The sequence below is a fragment of the Cetorhinus maximus genome, chromosome 2 (assembly GCF_964194155.1).
Source record: "Cetorhinus maximus chromosome 2, sCetMax3.hap1.1, whole genome shotgun sequence".
NCBI classification, from domain to species: Eukaryota; Metazoa; Chordata; class Chondrichthyes; order Lamniformes; family Cetorhinidae; genus Cetorhinus; species Cetorhinus maximus.
Window position 1 is genome coordinate 135,414,429 of NC_135880.1, and position 19,773 is coordinate 135,434,201.

Below are 19,773 nucleotides of genomic sequence, written 5' to 3' on the forward strand. Positions count from 1 at the left end.
TTTCAACATCAGAACTTTCCTCAGAATCTGAGATCTCTTTTTTAGCATCTAGCCTTTTAAGTTGGTATTCCCTTTCTTGTTCCTTCTCTCTTTCCCTTGCCTCTCTTTCTTTATCATTCTCTCTTGCCTGGAATTCCACTTCCAACTTTCTTTTTTTCTCCTACCTTTCCACTTACTCCCTTTGAAACACCCTTTCTTTTTCTGCAGTCTCTAGTTCCGGTTTTTTTCACTTCCTTTGCTTGTTAAAATTCAAGGTTCTTCATTTCTAACTGAAGTCTCACTACCTCACTAGTGTCAGGTATCACTCCAACTTTAAATGCTGTGCTATCATTTGAACTATGTCAGCTTTCTTTGCCCATACAGGTAACCTCAACTGCAACTTACCCACCAACTCTGTTAACTTACCCTTGTATACTTTTTGTAACCCAATCAGAGTTATATCTTCTACTTCCAAAAAAGTTTTAGCCATGGATACAGCCATTCTTGCAGGCCCGCCACTTTAAAAATCTCTCACACCAACTATTGAATTCAAAGTGCTTCTCGTACTCATAACCTTAAGATTCACCAACTTCGAACCAATCCAGGAATTTCAAATGTATCCCGGAAAAGCCCCAAATTTTGTTGTGGTAGGCAGATGGTAAATGCCAAACCACCCAAATCCCAGAGGGAAACTTGAAGCAGCTGCCACAACTATTTGAAATTTGTACTTAGTTCGAGATACAGGCTTTGAATTCAGTAAAAAAAAAAGCCACCAAGGCTTAAAGGTTAATTAGAAAACTTATTTAAACATTTATTAATAAAAAATGATTTTAAGCACATACATAGGTCTACAAATTACTACTATGATAACTCCTAGCCCCCTAGTTAATCTAACTCCCAGTTACACCTCCATTAAGGCAACAGTAAAAACACATAGATTTTAAAAGACCCAGGCAAAGTAACATGATACCCTGGAGAGTTGAATTCAAAGTGAGTTTTCTTAACTTCAGTTCTTGCAGACAGCAGTTTGGACACAGAGGCTAGAGACTTTTCACACTTGTTAGATCTTAGAATGCCTTCTCTTGCACACAGCCTTCTCTCCTTTATACATATTTTCCCCTTTGAATGCAAATTCCCATTGTTTCACTATGTCTTTGGACTTTACCTCTCTAATAATAAAAATCTCTCAGAGTACTAATTTTACCAGTAATCTTTGGGAAAATAAACACACTGTTTCTTAACTTCTCCTGGCTAGGTAAAACATTTCACCCCCTCCAAAATTCAAGCTAGTCTGGTTTATTTAAAAATGCAAATGTTCCCTTTACATCTCACATTCTAAAACTTCCCCCATGTTTACCTACTTAGCATTTCAAACCTAGTTTCCTATCTGATATATCAAAGCACCTTCCTGACATAGACTTCCATATTTACCCTATCATAATCCTTTGTAATTTCAAATATATCTTTCAAATCTTTTCATAGCTTTCTTTGTTCCAGTGCATATAGTCCCTGTGTCTCAGGTGCCTCTTTAGAAGAAAGCCTGGCATGATCCTGATTAATCTGTACTGACCATTCCCTAAGGCTTTAATATTCCTTCTACAATGGGGTCTCAGAACTGCAGACAGTACAGGAACATTGCCCGAACCACTGCCCTAACCATTAACCATTATTAAATCTTTACTCCCTTTTATTCTCAAAGCACTGAATTCAATGGCTCAGGCTCAAAAGTAAGATCATGATTCCACTGAGTCACATTGTGGTGCTTGGCAATTGAAGAGAAAGGGCTGTAACAGCTTGTGGTGGCTTGATGTATTTACAGTGACAAGAATGGTTAGAGGTAACCTTATTGAATTGCATTTCAATTGAAATAATCTCTTGTCATCAACAACTGGACATATTAACTCTGTTCAATTTTAACACAGGAACTTACCACTTTCACCATAATGCCAACTATCACCATATCTGCATGCTGTTTAGAATAAGAATAACCCAATATTAATGGCACCAACCATCATTTTATAGTTTGGTAAACATTTCTTTCTACAGAACACCAACTGATGATGTAACTACCAGGAGTGTTGGGTGATTAGGTGCAATCAATATCTTTACTATATTTGACATCCCGTAAATTCACTCCATTAAGTGCCTAGATATATTTGACTGTGACCTTCTGATTTATTTCCTTGTAGAATTTGATTTATGATGGATTAAGAGTGCCCTGAGAATGGCCTTAGCCACTTTGGTGGAGGCTCAACATCTTATGAGCTAAGGTAGATAATTTCCCTTAGATCTAATTTTTCATGTGTAAATGTCATAGGTTGAATGATTTAATTTGATACTAAACATTGCTATTAATCTAAACTGAATGACATGCCTCACCTTTGACAATTACAAGAGCAACAACTAAAATCCCTTCCCAATATTTCAGTGGATCTTCATCTCAAAGCTTCTTGATGGGTTGGCATTGTGTTCAATGCCACCATGTTCATAGGGGATCATAGGCAGTCCCTATGCTCCTGCCTTCCTAAACCACTAAGAATTTCACTGTGAAGTCTATCTTGAATGTATTCTGCACCACTATAATGTCACTATCATATGCTATCAGAGACTAAGGCCGGAATTTTCCAGTCCTGTTGGCGTTGGTGTCATAGTAGGCGGTGGAGAGACAATATAGTGAGAGGGCAAAAAATCGGTTTTGCGCCATCGTGAAACCAGTTGGTGATCGTTCATTCCACCTGTCAATGGCAGGCCAACTTTCCTGCCGTCAGGCATTGGGGACATCAGTTTAATACATTTGCATCAAATTATAAGTCCTGCTCAGAGGAATCATCCCCTCACACTGGATCATCCAGGCACACCGGCATGATTGCACGCCAAAATGTTTCACAACTGCATTTAAAAGGTGTGCACCTGGCGAGCTGAACTTCGAAGGGTACTCAGAGGCGAGTGCTCACTAATGCTGTGCAGCGCTCGTGAGGGTCACTCATTCGACTTCAAGGAAGAGGGGCCGCGCATTCAGGCAAGGGCACAGGCGAGCCGCTTTTCTTCAATTGGATGATAGTGTGGTACTGGGGGAAGGGCTGCATTGCAGTTGGGGCGAGGTTGGGGGGTGATAGAAGACAGCACAGTCTGAAGGTAGTGCACAAACACATGAGGCGGTGCAGGAGAGAAGCAACCATACATTAGGGAAACCTTGTATAAAGTGACCATTTTTCTGCAGCTGAGACAATTCAGGAGCAGCTACATTGACATGCTTGGAGTTGGGCCTCTAGTTTATCCGCCCACTCAAGCAATGCAGAGGCATGAAAGTGCCACCAAATACTCCAGAGCTTTTCACCCCTCAGGCACAGACTGCAAACTAATATGAGTTTTAGTGGATGACAGAACAATTGGACAACTGGGCACGTTGTACAATCTCTTTGTTAAAACTTGCCATGGAGCAGTCACTGGTGGAGGTGCTCACAGCCCTTTGCAAAGTCATCATTATGTTTTGGACCAGTCTCCCCCATGGTTCAAGAAAGCAGTGCAGCCTTGCTGTGCCGGTTAGGAGAATGCCTGTGCCTGAGCTGAAAGCACAGCATGCAGTCCAGTGGGCAAAGCTGCTGCCAATCGGTCAGGTGGAGTGGGGCGGAGATGGATGGGGTTTCAGGCAGCCATGGAGCGCACTAAACTGTGGCCATCAAAGTGGTGGCCAGCACTCTCCGGGTTGCGTTAAGGGGCCTTGAGTTGGAATCGCAGCCACACATGTAACCATGAGGAGTCCCTAGGAGACTAATGCTAACCCACGTGTCTCTGTGGGAGGACTACATCAGGAGCATGCAGCCTGGTGAACTAGCTGTTTGCCTCATGGCTTATAGGGAGAGGAGACGAAGGAGAAGAGAGTGACTGAGGCACCTGGCTGGGCAGACAGAGGGGTTGCACCCTGAAGAAGAAGGAGTGGCTGAGGATCCTGCACACACCGCTGAAGAGCCACAGCGAGCCATCACTGGTCGGCACCTAGCTAGACCAGGATCTACCTATGGCGCTTGTCATTCATGCAGATGACTGAGAACCAGTGCCACTGAAGACTGCACATGCCCAGGGAACAGGTCGGTCACATCTGCCACCTGCTGCAGGATTTGGCGCCATGGGGACATGGAGGGCATCCGCTGCCAGTGGCCACGAAAGTGGCCATGGTGCTCAACTTGTACACCAGTGGCTCCTTTCAGGGCTCGACAGGTGACCTCTGCGGGATCTCGCAAGCCTCCATGCACAAGTGCATCCTCGGACACCATATTTGCGAAGACACACAAATTTGTGCATTTCGTCCGGGAAAGCCAGGAAGCAAAGGGATTTGCGCAGATATCAGGTTTCCAACAGGTGCAGGGTGTCATCGACTGCACTCACGTGACGCTCAGATCTCAGTGGCAACAAGCGGTCAACTACGTCAACCACAAAGGCTTCTACTTGCTGAATGTTCAGCTGGTGTGCGACCACCACAAATACATCCTGTACACAGTTCCCAGGGAGTGTCCATGACTCCAACATTCTCAGTAGGTCTCAGATCCCAGGGTCCACAGAGGCTGCAGGGTTGGCTCCTAAGGGACAAGGGCTACCCACAGAGGATGTGGCTGATGACATCCGTGCAGCAGCCTGAGTGCAGCAAAGAGAAGGTATAATGAGGCTCATGTTGCAGCTCACACTTTGGTGGAGCAAACCATCAGAATGTTGGAAATGAGGTTCCGGTGCCTGGACTGGTCTGGTGGAGCCCTGCAATATAGTCCACAGAGGGTGTTAAGCATCGTCGTCACCTGTTGCGTCCTTCACAACCTGGCGCTGCAATGAGGAGAGGAACTGGCTGAGGAGGAGGTGGAGGAGCTGCACATCTCCTCCGATGAGGAGGACATCAATGGGGACGAGGGTGAGGAGGTCCTCGAAGGCAAAGATGGACAGTGATGAGGCCATCATGTTATGCAGATGAGGCATGCGTGCTAGGGAGGCCCTTATAGCCACTAGATTGGTGAAGGATGACGTACGGTGAGGAGACACCATAGATCCTCACATTGCATCTGTGAACGTTTGACTCCCTTCTGGCTGATGACAGTACACATACTCTCTGTGATAAGGCTCCTGTCATGGAGATGCAGCAAATGCCCACATTCCAGGAGGATGATGACAACATGCAGTGGGGGCACTCCATGAATCCTCACATAGCTTATGTGAATGTCTGACTCCTGTCTGGCTAACACACCTTGCTTGCGCTCTGTGAACAGGGTCATATCATGGAGATACAGTGGGGAAACTTTAACTTCTCCTGATCTTATGGCATCCTTCATGAGCTGAATCCTTCAGGACCACACTGTCACCGGAGGCAGATGCTGACGTGATGGGGGGCCATTCGCACCTCAAAGGTGCTGAGAGCACACAGAGAGAATGATGGAACTCTGTATCGCTGGCCCAGGGCATTCCAGCAGCACTGATAAGCTCCATCGAGTTGCAGGCATGACTGATGTGTCCGGTGACTGTGAAGGCACACCATCAGTGTGGTGGGAAGGTTGCACAAAGCACAGGGAAGAGGCCCTGAACTAATACACCTGTCCTTATATTGAGCATTAACTTCAGACTGATACAAACACTGCTCATCGTAACAAGGGTGACATTGTTGGGAGTTTATTTACAATAGGCACCTTTATGTACAAGTGATTAATGCCCATGCCCACGCAGTGAAACTACATTTTCTTAACCTTTTTGACTCTGCCGCTATGTCTTGGTGCTCCCCCGGCATCCACAGCAGAGGTGGAGGCAACCTGCTGACTGCTACACCCTGTCTGTGACGACTTTGACGGGCGTCGTCTGGAAAACCCCCGGCCTACTTTCAGAGTCCTGCTGTGTGGAGTGGCACCCTCCTCGGCCTGTGGAACTGAAGCTGCTGGGGTCACAGGAAGAGGGGCTTCTGATAGGCCGGACATTCTCAGGTTCATCTGGGTGGATGACCCCGTTTTGTGTACCTGCTGATCCTCCCTCCCTCTGGGTGCCTGAGGACCCCTGGCTGACTCCTTGAAGAGAAGCGGAAACTGGAGTGAGATTGAACTGGCTCACATCCCTCTCGCGTTGACACTATTGGAGGCCAACTATGGCATCAGTGATGGAGTTCAGCCCATGCAGCAGTGCAGGACCAATATCCTGGACCAAGGTCTCCATGGCAGCCGCCATACAATCAGTGTTTACCTTGGTGCGTTAGAATGCTGGTGCTTTCACCTCAGCCTGAAGGCAGACGGATTCCTCCACCATGTCTTGCAATCTGAGGAGTGCAGCGGACGTCCCTTCCTGATGTTCCCGAGCTTGCCTTTGCAGCTCCAGCAACTGCGACATGACCAAGTCCAGAGGCTCGTCATCTGACTCGGACTCAGCAAATTTCTGGCCTCCAGCAGTCCTCAGAGTGCCAGCACTCTGGGTAGTCTCTGCCGCCGCCTGTTGTGAATCAGACAGTGTGATGTACTCACTAGATTGTGATCCCGAAGCTACTCTAAAGCTAGGTCCCACCGAGGCATGTGTCTCTGTGCTGGTGGAGGGTGTGGGTGAGCACTGTGACGGTCTTCAATGAGGCTGTTATCACATTCACCTTCTGAGGTGTCTTCAGGGCGTAAGTCAAGGACCTGGGTCGTGGGCCCCATCGGCTGCTTCCCAGCTGTGCCTAGCAGGGGACTGCGAAACAGTGGAACTGACTCACAGTATGGCTGTCTGCTGGATATTGCACTGCTGGATCCTCACTTGATTGAGCACCGTCGACCTCACTATCAGCACAGAAATGGTCCAGATCGTCACTAGCCAGCTGGATGACCCTATTTTCAAAGTCTGTGAGGACATTGATGTCAAGCATTCCTCCACCAGTCTGTGACCTTTCCCTCTTGCTGTATGCCAGCTTGTCCTGTATGAATACAGATGGAAAGAGTGTATCCTCATCCCATCCATGGCACTACTCACCGCCCACACAAGCCAGGCATCCTTATCTTATCAGGTTGCCTGCCAGACCAGCTGTTAAGGATGCCTGGCATGTGTGGGTGGTGAGTGGTGCTATGGACGGGATGAGGACACGATCCACAGGGCAGCTGAAGGTATGTGTGGGAGATCGAATGATGATGTGAGCTGGCAGTGAGTGAGATCCCTGTGGATGTGTGATGTGTTTGTGAGCGTGAGTTGAGAGTGATGAGAAGAGTGACTTACCCTGGTGGAACGGTAGAGATCTTTAATCCTTTTTTGGCACTGGTTGGCTGTCCACTTCTGCAAGGCATTGGCGCTGACCACTGTGGTCACTGCCCCTCATGCTGGATTTGTCAACTTGCATGCTGACCTTCGCCCAGAGCACGGTTGGGGACTTTGCGGCGGGCATTTACTGCATCCGGTAGGCGCTCGAGGCAGGCGTCGCTAAATTTGGGGGCAGCATGTTTTCTCCCTTGGGCAGCCATGACTTTCCAGCAGCTTCCGATGCCTTAGAGAGAGCTAGCTCTGTGCAGAGGCACCCTTTAAATATGGCGCCCAGAGTACTGAAGGCCCAAGGTGATGGCAGGGTGTGTGAATCCCACACCCTGTGACCCGGCATGTTTCCGGGAATGCATTATTAATTAAGCAGGATAAGTCATGACTGGGACGATATGGCGCAAAAAGCTGCCATTGCGGCCGGTGGGTAAAACATCTTTTTTTCACCCGCTACCGCTCTTAGTGCAAATCTGGGACAATTCCGCCCTAAGGGCCGGATTTTCACTACCAAGGGGGCAGCTTGAGTCAGACAATGTCCTGGCTCGCCAGACTCACCTTGGTAGAAAGGCCCATGAATGTTATGATCTTTGCTCCTTGAGGGTTTGGGGGGTGTTGTGGGTGCAGGATAGACCCTGCCAACCCTGGAAGAAGAGCATAGGTGGCTATGATGACAATCAAGTGTTAGGGTGGCCTTGTTAGATTCTCTTGGACTTTATCCCAGTTGTATTAAAGACTGTTGTTAGATTCTCTTGGACTTTATCCCAGTTGTATTAAAGACTGTTAGGCCCTCAAACCCTCATGCCTCAATCCCCCTCACACCCCTATGCCACTTCCATGCCCTCCATGCCAACTCACACCCCCTACATATTCCACCATGGCTCCTTATATCCTCCATGCCAACTCATGGCCCTTCCATGCCTACTCATCCAGTATACAATATGTACTGAACCAAAGAATCATATAGTAACAATGGCATGTGTGAAACTGCTCAGAAAAAAAAAACACCCATTCACAAATCTTCTTTCAGGAAAAAAACTGCTGTTCCTACAATCCTATAAAATTATCAGACAGACCATTAAAATACCAATAACAGAGACTTCAAACACTTCACACTTCTTAATCTTGTACAAATAAACATTGAGGCATTGACAAAAGAGATTGCAGCAAGAATGTATTATAACAACTTAAAGATGTCAATCAAGCAAAGTCAACAGTTCTCTCCTGTTGTCAAAATAGAACCCCCTCCCCCACACAAAGTTCATCTTTTTATGAACCTGTGCTCTCTCAGCCAAGCATTCATAATGAGAGTCCTACTGCAAGAGTTCTCACACCTGTCCTCATTAGCACTGGACATCTCCAAAAGATATTGGAAATAATCTGCAAACTACTATCCTAAATGGACCTATAGCATGAAACAACTGGGGAGCTGGTGGCATAATATAATCCAGAGGCCCGGGCTAATGCTCTGGGGGCATAGATTCAAATCCCACCCTAGCAACTGGTGGAATTTAAATTCAGTTAATAAAATCTGGAATTATAAAGCTAGCCTCAGTAATGGTGATCATGAAACTATCATCAGTTGTTGTAAAAACCCATCTGGTTCACGAATGTCCTTTAGGGAAGGAAATTGGCCATCCTTACCTGGTCTGGCCTACATGTGACTCCACACCCACAGCAATGTGATCGACTCTTAAATGCCCTCTGAGATGGCTTAGCAAGCCACTCAGTTCAAGGGCAATTAGGGATGGGCAACAAATGCTGGCCTTGCCAGCAATGCCCTCATCAAATGGAAGAATAAATGTTAAAAAACTGTGTTTTGGAATACTAAGCGAAAGGGGGGTGCTGAAAATTATTCTCTTATCAATATTCACGCATTTGTTTCTTTTTATAATACTTTAGATCTAAAGAAAATAATTGATGTTAGTCATGAAAATAAAATGCACCATCCCTCACGCACAATATTGATCAAAATGGCCAACAAAATAAAACATTAAATAAACACCTATTTTAAATATTTTCAGGAAGTTTTCTGTCACTTCTCTATATCTTAGCTTCCATGTTAAAGGCTGGAATAAAAGCAAACTTTTGCAGATATCCTTGGTTGGGCAGCTTTATAGGTTTTGGTTGACAATTAATGTTTTAGTTAAACTTGTCAGAGACTTCTCTAATGGACGCCCTTAAAGAAAACCACATCCTGGATATAAAGTTAAACACGTCACACTGCTTTTCCTGTCAGTTTTGTTCATTTTTAAAAGCTGCACTTGCTGTGGGATTGAATTGACAGGATTTCAGAAGATGATTTCATACTGTCCAATCTGTGGGAAACCTGTCTATTTTGGTAAGTGTGTGTCCCTTTGGAAACATGCAGCTGAGCTGAAGGAAGAATTCACTCTGGAATCAAGTTGGTGTAGCTTGTTCCTGCTCACAGTTGATAGATTGTTGTGCAACACGCTGAAATTATTCATTTTACTAAAAGGACTGTAATAATCAATGTACAATCAAATGTGTTTTCCTAAAGGTTTTGGGACGTGTTTTTTTTTCTGTAACTGGTTGAATTCGGCCTCAGCCAGGCTTTCGAGTTAAAACAACAAATTGCAGAAATACTTGCTAACCGTATTCTGGCCCAGTAACTGTTGTGGTGAGATGACTGTGCAATGCAAGTGCTTAGCTTGTGAGGGTGGCTTCAATACCTTATTGCTAAACTTTTCAAATTAATCAGTACGAAGCAAAGCTGGATGTTGGCAAAGTGTAACCAAAATAATGGATTTCCCTCCTTGGAAAACATACAGCGAGTGCCTTGGACCATATGGTAAGCAAGAGGAAATAGGCCTAATGAGTTTAGAATTGCTCATCTTACACCTGTTGCTAGAGGAAGGAACTGGTCTTTATATCGAACACATACCGATTACATTGTCATTGCACAATTAGCAAGTATCTAATAACATAAAGACCACAGTATCATTTCTCAAGGAAAATCTCATTGCAGTGACACTCTGTCTTAAAAATCAGCCATCGGACACCATTTTAAAAGATGTAGATTTGAAAGTGTCTTCAGGATAACATTGCTAAAACAAACAGAAGGGATATCAGTGTCACAGCGAAAGCCGTATCGGGGACCAGATTAAAGATTTCTGAAAAAGAGGGAGGGCCTATCTCGTCTGCAATGTGGCGGCATGAATCAAAGGGTTCTTGGCTTTTTTTGATATACTTATAAATTACTGCAGCTGCCCCTCATTAACATTTTTTTATTTTTGCAGCGGAGAGAAAGCGATCTTTAGGCAAAGACTATCACCCCCTTTGTCTAAAATGCTACCGGTGCAAGCGCCAGTTAAGTCCGGGCCAACATGCAGAGGTACGTAATATCTTGGGCCTCCATCTGTTTGCCCAGTGTTTGACTGTCTAGCTGTGTTGTTACTATAATCTATCTTCTCAAGCTTGCTCTGTAGTTGTTGTCTCCATGAGGGAATTGTAAGCAATCAGAACATCTGGGGCTTGATTTTTAATCATGAACATCAATATCTTTCTCCCCATGTACATAAGGAGATGAAACTAATTATGTATCATCTTGATCTGAGTTAGAATTCCACTACTGGGATTCTCCTCATTTACATGGCAGGGCACCTGGGAGAATGTGATTCCCATCAAGGTTGCATGTTTAAGCAGCGGTTATAGTGTTGTTATAGCTGCTTTGTGTGTGTTCCATTGTATACGCGTTGTATGCTGGTGTGTGTGCTTACACATCAGTGTAAATGGACTGCTGCAACATAAACAACTGCCATTACAGTTGTTGGGACAAATAAAGGGTATGAATTCAAATCACATTGACTGAAGTCAGCTCCAGGGTGAAAGCAAAACTGCAAATGAGTGTATTTTAAAATGCAGGTTTTACACATGTTAGAGGGTGAATGGTAATTCAAACCAGACAGAGCTCTGAGTCATTCTAAGATGAAATGCTTTATGCAAATAGAACTTTGGATATCAAAATGTCTATTTTGGACATGCATTTCAAAAAGAATAAAAGATCCAGACAATCAGAGATTTCAAAGTACAAGTGAGAAAGACTGCAATTCGGCGCACACATCTTTTATAATCAACTGTAAAGTAGCTCAGAATTTAATCCCTCAGAGCGGAGACTGTTGCGGTAAAAATGCATTCAAACAGAACAAAGCTGGCACAAAAATTAATGCTTTAAACTCCTTTTCATGTGTATTTCTTTGTTATGGATATGTCAAAGCATCAAATATAAAAAGTTAAAGGTAGATATAATATGCAGGAGTGCTGCAGCTACTGTAAAGCAGGATATTTAAGCTTCAGTAATGCCTTCTGTCTGGGTTGGCTAGTAGAGGAAGCACTTAAAACGAAATCTGATGGTATATCTCCAAACCGTGGGCTATTTAAATGGATGGATGTAGCTATTTAAAGAGCAGGGGATTTCTCCTGGGGTAGAATTTTCCTCCAGTTGGGGGTGGGGGTGGGGGGGTTGTGTGGGGGTGGGTGCAGACCCGATCGGTCCATGCCGCCATTTTACGTGGGCGGGCCAATTAAGCCCCACCCAGCGTGACGCGCACCTGGAAGTGCTGTGCGCTCCCTGTGCGGGCGGGGGGTGGGGGGTTGGGGGGGTGGTTTCCCTGAGTCAGAAAGAGCGCAGAAATCTCCCTGAGGCATCCTGAGTATTAAAAATTTTAATAAAGAAAAATTTAATGGCCTTAACAGGCCTTTGACAGTTTGGTGGGTGTGCATCAAGTCGGCTACACGCTAGCTGAACTGAAAATCTAAAATATGCACAGTGATGTCGAGACGCACACCCAAGTCACTGCGCATCATTTTATGCCTTGGCGAGCAGGCCCCACCCCTACTCGCCAAACCGAAGATTCAGCCCCTGGTGTACTAGCCACATGTCTCTCTCAATGAATAATACTCAAACAGATTGATTGGTCAATTTTAATAACTGCTCTTTGTAGGATCTTGCTATGTGCAAATTGGCTGCTGAATTTCCCTGCAACAATGCCTACGCTTAAAAATGTATTTCATTAGCTGTGAGAAACTTTGCAATTCCCAAGGGTGTAAAAGGTGCTGGATCTTTCTTTTCTTCAACTCTCCAAGTCTCTATAATGAGCCAATCACCACTGAATACACAAAAGAACTCCGTTCCAATTTTCCATCATGAGCAGGGCCCTCTTAGAGTGGTCTTGATCTGAAGGAGTTACCACTTACTATCTCCCTCTCCCAAGAGAATAGTTATTAGTTGGTCTTTAGATAATTAACCAGCACAGCCTCAAGCTATCATCAGGCAGGGAGCACAAGAAGGACCTTCTGCTGAGTGGCATCATGAGCAGCACAGATCATCACAAAACCTGTCTATGTATGACTACCATCCTCCTAACAACAGCAAGGATACACACTGCACCACATCGTAAAGTCATTATGCCAATTACATGCACTTTGATGCTGCAGAAATTGCATACCTGCTGTCAATTGTAATCATCACAGACTAGAAATATGGGGCTGAATTTTGTTCTCACACATGGGGTCCTGCCGACAGGCCCAAAAGTAGGGACCCCATAGCCACATTTTATGGGCATCAGCCAACTGGTTAGTTGCCACCAAGGCAGTCATCCTTTTAGGAGCTGCCGGCCAATAAAAGGGGTGGCAGCCCAGCAGCCGCTGCAGTGCCACTGGGAGCAGTGGTCACTGCTGGGACTGTACCTGGTGCAAGAGGACATTTGGAAGGACGGTGCCCTCGCAACCAGGTAAGTGAGGGCTTGGGGCATCAGGGCAAGTCAGATAGACCCTGGCGAGGGGTGGTTGGTGAGAGCAGACAGTGCCATTGGCACAGGGATGGCCATTGCTGCCGGGGGCACCCTTCCATAAGCCAAAAAGTGCCCAAAAAGTTGGTCCCCCTGGCCTGAGCCCACTGGGAGGCCGCCATTGTTTGCCTAATGGTTTCCTCAAATGCTGCTAGTAAAGTGCCAGCAGCAATGGGAAGAGGCCTTCAACTGGCCACATAAGTGGTTCAATTGACCTTTGGATGGGAGGGCTGTACTCTACCTTCCCCACCATTGACAAGAATGGCATAGTGGTACGTAGACGGGTATTCCACCCCTGCTTTCCCTCACCATTTTAGGTCCCCTACCCCTCCCCCAACTCTTTCTATCCTGTCCTGCAAAGGCTGGTAAAGTTCAACCCATAGTCATGTAGCTGACACCTTCCTATAGTATCATGAAAATCCTCAGAGTTTCTTCATCAATCATCAGCATGGTGAAAGGTCTGTTTTAGGACAGCTTGCAAGGTGCCAGGCATCTACTAGTAAATACTAGTAAATACCAGCCGCTTAATATCGGGCTTTCTGTGAGAGGCTTTGGCAGAGCTATGCCACTGTGAGGCTGATTCTTTCAGGGTGCTGAATAAAAGATTACAATGGGCAGGGTGCTTAGAAAAAGTATGCAAATATTAGGTTCCACATATGAAATTTAAGCAATATTTGAACACATTTTTAAGGCAGTAACACGCTTACATTTTGTGTCTTGCACATCTTCGATTTGTTTTAAAACACAGCCCTTAAACAATACTCAATCCTACAACCTGTTCTGTGAGAGAAACGTTCAAAGTCCTGAAACACAAGACACAGTTAGAATCCAAATATCTGCACAAACTGCTCCAGTCCTTTTTTATTGTTGTAAAGTTGTATGTTGTCTCATGGAGAGGTCTACAAGCTTATATGGTTGAACAATAACTGCTTATTAATAACACATAGTTATATATATATACAGGATACAGTCCTGACTAGGTGCTATCTTCATGTCTACTTCTACCAGACTCACCGCTAAACTCTAATAATCCCATGTGATTCTCTCGATCATAATGTGGGCGGTACCATTTCCCCAGTCCCACGTTAACCCTTACAGTCCTAAACAATCTAATACTACACCTCCTCCCAAGTATTTGCCCAAATATATTTATATTGATACTTACATGCAACCCTTCTCCCCACCCAAGTCTCTCACTTTACTGACTCAGATGGTCTGGAGGCCTTATGACTCTTCCAGATCTCATTCTTTTCAAGTTTACAGGAGTGGTAGTCACAACTGCTTTGGGCTGACTTTGTTAGTCTGGAGTTGCAGTTGTTGTACTTGGTGTTTCAATTACTCGGGTGTCAACCCCTGGTTCATTTCTTGCACTCCTTAGTGTTGTATTTTTCTTTGTCGACAGTCTATCTTCCTTGGTCGGATACCATGGGCTTATCCCTCTCCTTCTGGAGGGATTGTTTGCTCTGTTCATTCGTAGAGTGAACTCAGGTTTTATTTTCCGGTGGGGCCTGGCAGGTTCCACCTAGAAGTTGAAGGTTTACCTCCCTTATGTTTGTATGTTCCTCATCCTTGAGCTCAACCTGCAGTTTGGCTTCTAATGCTGCGCTGTTTCTTCCTGGGCTGAACTTTGACCCCCGTCGGGGGGGTTGTGCGGGGCCGGGCGGGAGCGAACGCGAACCTGATCGGCACCCCTGATCGGGTGCGCGCCGCCATTTTACATTGGCCTGCCCAGCATGACGTTCGTCCGGAAGCGCTGAGCACTCCCTGTGTGGGTGGGGGGGGATTCCCTGAGTTGGGAGTGTGCTCTTTCACACGCATGCACGCAAAAGAGCACAGAAATCTCCCTGAGGCACAGAGATGCCTCAGGGAGATTTGTTTAAGTGTAAAATTTCTAAATAAAGTATTTGAAAACTTTTAAAACATGTCCCCTCATGTGACAGTGTCACATGAGCTTGGACATATCAATGATTTTTAAAAAAAAATTTTATTGAATTTTTAAACACTTCATGAAACTTCATCCCACCCATGGATGAGGTTCCATGAAAAATGCGAAGGACACCTGGGGCCTTCGCCTGCCCACCAACCTTAAGATTGGACGGGCAGCTTATTTAATTGTTTAAATTAGTTTTTAACAGGCCTTAATAGGCTTTTGACAACTAGGCGGGTGCACAGCCGACTTGGCTGCGTGCCCACCAAACTGAATATCTAAATGACGCGCGATGACGTCGGGACGCCCGCCCGACATCATCGCGCGTCATTTTACGCATCGGCGAGTGGGCCCCGTCCGCACTCGCTGACCGGAGAATTCAGCCCCATGTGTGTTTGTGTCTCCCTCAGTTTTGCCTTGGTGTGTTGATGGTCGTTTCTCTCTTGCTTCAGGATCAACTTTATGTTGTGTGTGTGAGCTTGGATCTCCAGCTTCATTGCTGGACAGTAACTGTTTGACTCTGAAGTTCGGCCTCAACCTTCGGCTGCTGCTCCTTCTCTTCTGTATCTTCTGTTTTAAGTATGTTAGTACTCTTCTGGGTTTGGCTAGTCTGACTGAAGGAGAGTATTTTCCGCCATCTACAAAGGAGCTGTGATAACTGCGTCTGCAAAGAGTGAGGACAATTCCGAACTGAAATCCCAGTTGAGATCATCAGCACTGGTGAACTCTCGGGAGTCTCCCATTCAGCAGTTGTTTTAATGTCTTCTGCCATTTTGAGGAGGTTGAGGGCAACACTGCTCAGGAGAGAAAAGGGTTGATTGCAGATGACATACAGAATGTTGATCATTTGTTTGTTGCCATACAAGAGCAGCTTTTGAATTATGCCTATGACCAGCAGTTGGATTCCTCCAGTACTGTACAGTGGTGTGTCAGTCGACTATAGCCAGAGGTCTTTTAGCCACTGTCCCTGATCCAACAGGACCATCAAACTGTTCCTGTGTCTAACCTGAAATTCCTGAGGTGACCATTTATAGATATGTCAGCATTCCAAAATGTGAATTTGGATCCTTGATTTCTCCCAAGAAGCATTGTTAGTCTTCTTCTTGGTGCAGCTCATCTATCACATGGACATGTTTAGGATCTTCTGCCTGCCTCGAGGCTTTGGACTTACACATCTTCCCAAAGTGTCCCAGGCAGTTGCAGTGAAAGCACTGAACACTGATTGCTGGACACTGCTCGTGCCTGTGTGGTCTTTTGGCGCCATGGCGCTGACATGGTCTGCCACCGTGTTGTGTTTAGCTTGGTATTGTTTTCCTTGCCCTGGAATCTCCTTGCCCTTTACTTGCTTTATGAGCTGGACTATTGGGTTTGCTCTGTAGCACTGTTTAACTTTACCATGCAAAATGGATTGGTTTTGCTGGTGAACTGCCTATTGTCTGACTATTTGGATGATTGTTTCCAAAGTCAGATCTTCTTTAGATTGGAGTACATCTGAAAGAGTATCATCAGCCACTCCCACTACTCCTATGAGCTCCGACTTGAAGTTACCATAGTGGCAGCCTTCAGCCAAACTATATAACTCATTTATGAAAGAGTCTATAGGTTCCCTGGGCTTTTGGACTGTTGTTAAATTTTGCTTGCTTCAAAATAATATTGCTTCCTAAGTTAAAGTAGGTGTCAAAGGACTTCATGACTTCTTTAAAGTTATCAGAAGATTCATTTATTCCTGATCTGATAATAATGTCGTCGGCTATTGGGCCGACTAAATATAATAGTTTATTCACTTATTCAGCCTCTGTTTTCTTAGTCAAGCCTGGTGCTATCATATATCTTAAAAATCTTCTCCATAACACCCAATTTTGGGCCTGGTCTGGCCCTTCCATCTTTCTCAATTTGTCTGGCAGTGTTCATTTAATATCCATGGCTGTTTTCAGCATAGGGGAATACAATTTAAATTTTGTTTTTCTTTCTTTCCACACTTGTCGGGATATGATGGGCTCTCATCATGGTTATGGAACTGTTTTAAACTTCAGCAATTTTGCAGAAAAGCTTTTGAATGAATTGTTTTAGCCAGCATGTTGCTTTCCTGAGGTCGGAGAATCGAATTGAAGCTGAGCTTTTGCTCTGGATTCTCATTTTTTCTTCATTTGTGCATGGTTGCCATGTGTTATAGCGTCAACTCTAGATCTGGGCTGCAGTGTTCTACAAGCCGTGCTCATTAAACAACTGATCTGCCAGTGCTGCCTTATTACTGTGGTGAATTTGAAAGCTTATTTCAGCCCTTGTTTGGAGATTGCTCACCCTTTTGTGGTCTGCCTAGGTTCTTTGACTCTGCTATTGATCAGGTCTCCCAAAGAACCTTCACATGCTTTGGTGCAGTCCCTTTATGCTTCCCATTGGATCTTTCTTCTGTCCTTCAGCCTCCATGTTTGTAATGGAACTTTTTAGGCGATCTCCAGCTGTGTATTCGAGGTCTTCATCTTAGGCGCCCTCAATTTCTCTTAGGTCAGACTGCAGTTTCTTTACTTCTTAATTCTTAGGGATTTTGGGATCCTTCACCTGCTGCCGCCATGTTGTATGGTTGTATGGTGTCTCATGAAGAGGTCTAGAGGTTTGTATGGCTGAACAATAATTGTTTATTAATAACACATAACTATATACATATATACAGGATACAGATTCTATCTTCATGCTGACTTCTACCAGACTCACCTCCACACTCAACTACTCCCACGTGACTCTCTGCACCATAACTTGGGCGGCACTGGTTCCCCAGTCCCACATTAACCCTTACAATCCCAAACACCCTAATACTACATTTATGATTTATGAAAGGAGGTGAATTTTGGGCCCTTCCCGCTCGGCAGGATATTACGGTCCCACCGAACTGAGTGGAGATTTAAATGGCTCGCCACATCCGCCAAGGGCAGACACGCCACAGTGGGGCCATAAAATCCTGGCCCTGGAGTAGGCAAGAGAATAAATACACAATACTCCTGAATACTTGGTTCAAATTAATACACAAGAGACGCACTAGGGGCTGAATTTTGCCTTCAGCAAGCAGGGGGCGGGATCCGCTCGCCGACGTGCAAAATGATGTGGGATGACATTGGGGGGAACCCCCGACATCATCCCAGCCCATTTAAATCTTCAGGAAGGCGGGGGCACAGCGAAATCAGCTGCGGGCCCACCGACCTGTCAATGGCAAATTCAGGCCATTGGCAGGATCATTAAAACAATTAAAGGCCCTGCCCGTCCAACCTTAAGGTTGGTGGGCAGAACAGGAGCCCCGGCGGGCAATAGAAAAAACATGAAACCTCATCCACCGGCGGAATGAGGTCTCATGTAGGGATTTTAAAAGTTTAATAAAATTTTAGTGTAGATTATGAACATGTCCCATCCCGTGTGACATTGGCACATGAAGGGGTCATGGTAAGAATTTTTTTTTTTGTTTCTAATGTTTTTAGAACTGTCAGCGATTTCCCTGAGGCAGCACTTAGCCTCAGGGAGATGTGCACTCTTTCGTGCACATGCGCGAAAGTGCGCACTCTCGCTTTTGGGGAATCCCCCCCTCCCCCGCACAGGAAGCGCATAACGCTTCCCGCCGGACGTCACGCCCGCCCACGTAAAATGGCGGGAGGGCCTGCTTCTCCGGTGGGGATCGGCTCCCCGCCCGCCGGACATTGGGTCGGGCCTGCCCACCCGGAAGGCAGAAAATTCTGCCCTAGGAGTCTGCAGAGGAGGAAATTGTCATAGCTCTAGAAATTATACTTCAGGGCTCAGTTGAGTCTAGATGTGTGTCAGGACTGGAGAATGACCATTTTTAAGAAAGGTGGCAGACTTAATCTGAGTCCATTCACTTAACATCTGTGGTAGGGAAAGTTCTGGAGACTGTAATTAAGGTTGAAATTACCATGTATTTAGATAACGAGAAAATATTAGCCAGCATGGATTTGAAAAGAAAACTTGATCTGCCTCATATAATAGATTTTTGTCTTGATTGCCATGTAGCAGACCAGATTCCATTGACTTTAATGGAATGAAAATTAAGCTGGTTCTATAAAAGACCTGAAATCCACACCACCAGGTTACTGTCCAGACATTGAAGATAAAATGCACCCTGTAGAATTCTTTGAAGAATTTACAGACATGGTAAATGTGGAAAAGCAGTCAATCTGGTGCACATGGATTATAGGAAAAGTTTTGACAATTTACCACATGGGAGATCACTAGAGAAGATTAGTGTGTATGGAATTATGAGTTGGACAGAAAATTGGATTAAAAATTGGCTAGAAGGGATGAATAAGAGTTACAGGCAGTTTTTTCCAGAGTGGTTGGAAGCAGGTAGCAGTGTCACACAAGATTCAGTTTTGGGGCCAGTTCTGTTCATTGTGTGTCAATGATTTTCATAAAGATCTATAAAGAATGGTGTTGCAATTTGTAGATCATATAAAATAAGAGCGGGGCAGGTTAGCTCAGTTGGCTAGATTGGTAGCATGTGGTTCAGAATAGTGCGAACAGCACAGGTTCAATTGCCATTCTGGCTGAGGCAGACGTGGGGAATGCAACCTTGCCCTGTCTTGTAGTAAGTGGGAGGCAATGGCAAACCATGACTGAAAAAAGTCATCCAAGGAAACAACTCAGGATGAAGCATTAGCAGACAATGAGCTAAGGACCTGCCTTCAGGCAGAATTCTTATTACTCATATAATGGGAGATATAGTTGATTCCTCAGAAAACCATTGGCAGCTGTAAAGGGATATTGATATGATGGAACTATGGGTTAAAAGTAACATATTGAATTCAATGTAAGTGTGAGGTGATT

General features: G+C 45.1%; 1 protein-coding gene across 2 annotated transcripts in view; it reads left to right on the plus strand.

Annotated features, from left to right (window-relative positions):
* LOC144697828 (cysteine-rich protein 1) overlaps nt 1-19,773 on the plus strand; it is a 110,423-nt gene that overhangs the window by 81,766 nt on the left and 8,884 nt on the right. Inside the window, exons 1-2 of one of the 2 annotated variants that reach the window (XM_078569814.1) lie at nt 9,430-9,553; nt 10,473-10,567. In XM_078569814.1, the coding sequence (XP_078425940.1) occupies nt 9,511-9,553; nt 10,473-10,567 (138 nt within the window). In that variant the 5' untranslated portion in view covers nt 9,430-9,510. Of the gene's footprint in view, nt 1-9,429; nt 9,554-10,472; nt 10,568-19,773 lie in introns of those variants that run through there. The other variant, XM_078569809.1, reaches the window with a different exon arrangement.